At 36.4% G+C, this 5,851-nt stretch overlaps 1 protein-coding gene across 1 annotated transcript; it reads left to right on the forward strand.

The window, feature by feature from the left end:
- LOC114535867 (creatine kinase M-type-like) lies at positions 1–5,097 on the forward strand. The gene is made up of 6 exons (XM_028557192.1): positions 1–424; positions 3,474–3,658; positions 3,776–4,003; positions 4,144–4,198; positions 4,457–4,633; positions 5,025–5,097. The coding sequence occupies exons 1-5, from the start codon at positions 16–18 to the stop codon at positions 4,630–4,632; spliced, it is 1,053 nt and encodes a 350-aa protein (XP_028412993.1). The 5' UTR covers positions 1–15; the 3' UTR covers position 4,633; positions 5,025–5,097.
- Positions 5,098–5,851: the final 754 nt, after the last annotated feature.

Below are 5,851 nucleotides of genomic sequence, written 5' to 3' on the forward strand. Positions count from 1 at the left end.
GGACACAATAACCTCATGGCTAAACATTTAACTCCAAGGATCTACTCCAAACTTCGTGATAAATCTACAAAATCTGGATTCACGTTAGATCAAGCAATCCAGACTGGAGTGGATAACCCAGGACATCCGTTTATTTCCACTGTTGGTATTGTCGCCGGAGATGAAGAGAGTTATGAAGTATTCTCTGATCTGTTTGATCCAATTATTGAAGAAAGACACAATGGCTTTAAGAAAACTGATAAACACAAGACAGATTTGGATTATCAAAGGCTAAAAGGAGGAGTCCTGGATGATAAATACGTGTTATCTTCGCGCGTGCGCACTGGACGTTCAATTCGTGGATTTTCTTTACCACCGCATTGTTCACGTGGAGAACGACGGGAAGTTGAGAGAATTGTGAATGATGCGCTGGAGGGACTAAAAGGTGAGATGTTCATACGTATTTCGTTAACAGTGGGTATTATTATTCTGCTAAATATCTCCACTGTTTGCTGTGCTGTTTTGCTACACGAGTAATGTAATAGAATCTAGATCTTGACAGCTTACGCGCGCAGTAATTTGCTCGTGATACTAAATTTATTGTGCGACTGTATGTCTTCAACTGAGAGACTAGATTGGGATCCAGTATTAAAAGTTCACCTGAGGCTAAGTAAACCAGTGGTCGCAGTGGACCCAGTGTATCACCTGAGTCATACAATCATTGTTCTTTTACGTTGATTGCGCTGAATATAAAATATGTATGTTTCAATGAAACAAAGTTAGTCTGCGCAAGTACGGTTCATATTGTCAATGTTGGGGGAAGTTCAACACAATACAACACAATGTAACATTTTATAATTTATTAACTAAAACGAAAGAATAGATTTATTCTAACTTTAACTATAGAGAGGTTAAGATACCCCGGTTTCGGTGTTCGGGTACGGATATTTCGTTCACGTAACATGACGGCAGCACCATGTTTTCCGCTTATTATAATACTATAATTCCTGGAGAAAATAAAACAAAAAACATGGCTGCTGCCACTGACCATGTTTGAACTCTGAAAAATATTTTTTCATCAAAATGACGAGGTGCGGATAAAATTTTATTTCATTTTGACTACACTTGTATCACAAATAATGAATTTATCAATGAAATCCGCTTTATGTATAATAAAAAATGCATGAACTTTGAAATGCTAGACTGCTGCCAGTGTTGGTCATTTAGTGTTTTTGCAACGTGACTGGCTGTCCCAGGCATAAAGTAATAATTATAATTATATTTATTTCAGTGCAGATATTAAGTAACACTTTCTTCCACCAGCAACATTATCTGTAGCTTAATGGTTAAAGTTCGATATTTTTTATGTTGAAATATACACTTCTAATCTATATTTCGTGAGAATCGATCGTCCAGAATCTTTGGAAAGCAAACAATGCTGCAAGAACGTATGTGAACTAGATGAAATAGTGAGTTGTATCTTTTAATATGCTTTACAAAGGGGATGCAAGAGTTCGTTACATCTATCAATGACATAAAGTATTAACTGTTTAACAAAGACAATTTTGCCTTGTCCACATGCAGACGAAGAATTTCTATCTTCTGTCCCTATGATAAAATACAAAAGGAACTGGATTAAAGAGCGATCATGAGCGATTTAAGAGACGGACTCGTCACTCGTGGCTCTATCAGGAATGGCAACGTTTTTTCAATCCTACTCTATCTTTTTTTTCTAGTTCATTTTATAGTCAGAGTTCAGGAATGTTCGATAATGTTTGACTGAATTATTTGTCCCATGCACTAAAACACCGATATAGCAAATTAGCAATATCGGTACAATATACTTTGAGAGGATACGAAGGAACATATTGCCCACGTACTCTTTTGCATTGTGGTGATGGCTTTTTACCCCAACAAGAAATTTTTTTCCCTGGCACATAATAATCCATATAACGATTCGAGTCATTGACGTGGTGAGTCCAAAGTACAATCACGTTGACAATCATTTGCTGTACGACAACATTTGAAATTAAATTGTCTGTCTTCGTTATCAATACTGTGTCGTGAATGTACACCATTGTATCATAATTATATAAGAGTTGTTGCAATAGCTTGAATCACCTTATCAAAAATACTAAAGCTAATTACTATAAAAACAAGCTAATAAACAGTAAAAATAGGAAAGGAAAGAAAGGGAAGAAAAATATTGAATGATTTACGATACAAAAAGCTGGTCTCAGCAAGTTTTCTTTATTAACTGATGATAAGATCATCGCTGAAGAATAAATATTTCAGTGCACTTGGGCAAAAGGTCGCAGAGGAGACCCGTCACTGGACGTCTAGATTTCATTGCGTAGGAAACCTAAAATCAATTAAAACGCGTAACACTTATTGAAATCAATTAACAGCTAATTGGGTATCGCGAAGTATAAGATCTTGGCGAATTTACTAATTAATTAATTAATTAAGAAACTATTGCGACGCAACAGTGAAATTTCGTGTCAGTGGATGTTGTCGAAGGATCAGGTCATGGTATTTTTAGCACAACGTAAAGTTTTACTTGCTGCTGGGGGACTCTTTGCTGCAGGAACTGCTCTTTATGCTTGTTGTGGTAGAAATAAGAAGATTACTGTCACTTTAAATAACTTTCCTGACATACGGCAACATAACAACTTAATGGCAAAACATCTCACGCCAAAGTTGTATGACAAACTACAAGATAAGGCGACAAGTTCTGGATTCACGTTAGATCAAGCAATCCAGACTGGAGTGGATAACCCAGGACATCCGTTCATCTCCACTGTTGGTATTGTCGCCGGAGATGAAGAGAGTTATGAAGTATTCTCTGATCTGTTTGATCCAATTATTGAAGAAAGACACAATGGCTTTAAGAAAACTGATAAACACAAGACAGATTTGGATTATTCTAAATTGAGAGGAGGCAATTTGGATGATAAATACGTGTTATCTTCGCGCGTGCGCACTGGACGTTCAATTCGTGGATTTTCTTTACCACCGCATTGTTCACGTGGTGAACGACGGGAAGTTGAGAGAATTGTGAATGATGCGCTGGAGGGATTAAAAGGTAGACGTTTGCCTAAGTGGTTATGCAGTCAGCGGTCTGCTATGGTTTCATTATTTTTTTATTTTCCCTCGTTCACTTTGTTAAAAATTACTCTAGTAAATTAGAATTAAAAAACGATGCTTCAAGTACTGTACTACGATTCTGTACGATAATTGACAAAATACACACTTATTTGACAAAGAGCGTCTGCTAAGAAGATTGACAAGTAACATTAATATATTAGAAAGGACACGTACTGATTATTTTTCTTAGCGAGAAATTTGCTCTATTTGATAATAAGAACACAAGAATTGTAGCCTCAGGTATATTTCTCTTCACGTGACAAAAGGCCAAGAAGAGCGGTTGAAGAATTCATTATCATGATCTTCGCATAGTCCTAGATACAATCTCATCATTTCATTGTTTATAGGTGAACTATCTGGACGTTACTACCCATTAAATGGCATGACCGAGGCAGATCAAAACCAACTTATTGAAGATCATTTCTTGTTTGATAAGCCCGTTTCTCCGCTGCTGACATGCGCAGGAATGGCGCGCGATTGGCCTGATGCAAGAGGAATATTCCACAACAAACATAAGAACTTCCTCGTCTGGGTACGTGTGTGTAGACATGCAGAAAGAAACATGCAAAATAGAGAGAAAACACAGAAACCGACGTTTTCAAATACAAAATCAATGAAATGATTTCGGAAATTGACGTTTTCCTTCCAGATCAACGAAGAAGATCACACTCGTATAATTTCGATGGAAAAAGGAGGAAACATGAAAAAGGTTTTCCAACGTTTCTGTGAAGGATTGAATGAAGTTGAACGTTTAATCAAGAAAGAGGGTTACGAGTATATGTGGACATCTCATTTGGGATATGTGTTGACATGTCCTAGCAATCTTGGAACAGGACTGAGAGCTGGAGTTCATGTCAAATTACCAAATCTGTCCAAGGTATATCTTAATTATAGATTTTGTTTGGTATACAGCTTTAAATGATTATTTACATCTATATCATTAATCCATAACTAAATATTGCACACCTTTGCCAAGCATAGTTGTGAATAATTTGATCGCGGAATGATCTATTTAAGGATAAACGCTTCGATCAAATTTTGGAGAATCTGAAGTTGCAAAAACGTGGGACAGGTAGGAAATCTTGTTTCAGTCTGATTTAGTTATGTATAGATTAAAAGCATGCAATTAGAGCAAGTTAGTTATAAGGCGAACAAACAAAGTTAGTGCATCGTTTTTCATTGAGGCGTAAAAAATATTAGGGCCCATGCAGGTCAGTAGTCTAGTCATGTGCATACGAAATGATGATTGATTGAGTAGCTAAAGCTTTTGAGTGTAACAATAGATACAAGTTTTGGTTCTAGGAAGTCACTGTCTTGTTCCTTGTCTCAGGTGGTGTTGATACAGCAGCAGTAGGTTCAACCTTTGATATCTCGAACTCGGACCGTCTTGGATTCTCTGAAGTTGAACTGGTTCAGCTGGTTGTCGATGGCGTCAATCATCTCATTAAAATTGAAAAGAGATTGGAAAAAAACCAAAAGATTGATGACCTCATTCCTTGTTTGTAAGGTAAATCTATGTACCTCGTGTTTAACAGTAATTTGTAAGTTTGGCTTTTACCAAAAACTTGCATTGAATACGTTATATTTCGTCGACAAATAATAGTTTCTATGTATACCTTGTTCATAAGGTTGGACCAGTGGACCTACATATTGATTTTCACGGGGAATAATACGTTATAATTCGACGTGCATGCATGGGATCATCAATCTTAGTACTTAGTTTTAAATTTGCCAATTGCAATCTTGATGAATATATTTAATATTTTCGGCAGCAAGCCTGAAATATAAAGGTGAAAATAGAAAGTCAGAAAACTTCAATTAAAGGACCTCTAATGTATTGAAACAATGTAAATGTGTTTTGAGACGCCTTTACTGAATTATTATTATTTTGTTTTTAGAACTCAAATTTTATCAAAGAAAGAATAATTTGTGACATTCCCAGGATATTTTTGATAATCGGATGAACGTAAGATGGAATAATTGTATATATACAACTTGATGATGACATCTCATACCACATGCACATGAAATACATTTTTCATTGAAAACAATTCAAATTATTTCGCTATATTTTTATGCTAAGAAATCTCCAACTGCGTTTCCTTTCCGGGGCTGCTTGTGCCTCTTATGACCATGATTGAGCTTGTGAAATTAAGAATTGATGGGAACCCACTCAGGATCAAACATTGCGGGTCAAGTGGCAGGTTGCATGTAGTAGGAATGCTTTGAATTTGTGTTGATTGCGAGGTTGCCACTTTAATCATTGCGTAAAATTGGGGTGGGTTGTATAGAAAATGAATAAACTTTTAACTATAGTTAGCATGACAGAATTCGCAACCACAATCGTGTATTTTCAGTAGAGATTACTGCGATTTAACCATATCACGTATAGGCAAAATGTAGTTACGCATTCGTAACGCTGCAACTAGAGAGTTACGCAACTGCACCTCCTTTAAATTCTATACATGTTGTACTTTGTGCTTTTTATTTGTATTTGATTGCCAGGCCCATGTGGGATACAGCATGTTACGGTATAAAGTCCTCCTTACTGATTGTGTTGCATGCAAGAGAAGCAATTAACAACATGCACAGTGTAACAGCGCCAACGCAATCTGACGGCAGCAATATGCATGTCAAAAGTGGTTAAAAAAAGCAACAAGGATCAACAGCCTATGCATGTGTAGCTAATTGAAAGTAAATATTACTTCAGCAATGAAATCTCCAT

This window comes from Dendronephthya gigantea, unplaced genomic scaffold, assembly GCF_004324835.1.
Source record: "Dendronephthya gigantea isolate DGI-Jeju-01 unplaced genomic scaffold, DenGig_1.0 000127F, whole genome shotgun sequence".
Taxonomy (NCBI): Eukaryota; Metazoa; Cnidaria; class Anthozoa; order Malacalcyonacea; family Nephtheidae; genus Dendronephthya; species Dendronephthya gigantea.

Bases quoted from the DNA above. Each gene is read 5' to 3' on its own strand.
- LOC114535867 (XM_028557192.1), top strand. From the start codon at position 16: ATGGCTAAACATTTAACTCCAAGGATCTACTCCAAACTTCGTGATAAA. The intron at 3,659-3,775 runs GTACGTGTGTGT...TTTTCCTTCCAG, and splicing joins ATAAGAACTTCCTCGTCTGG to ATCAACGAAGAAGATCACAC. The intron at 4,004-4,143 runs GTATATCTTAAT...GATCTATTTAAG, and splicing joins AATTACCAAATCTGTCCAAG to GATAAACGCTTCGATCAAAT.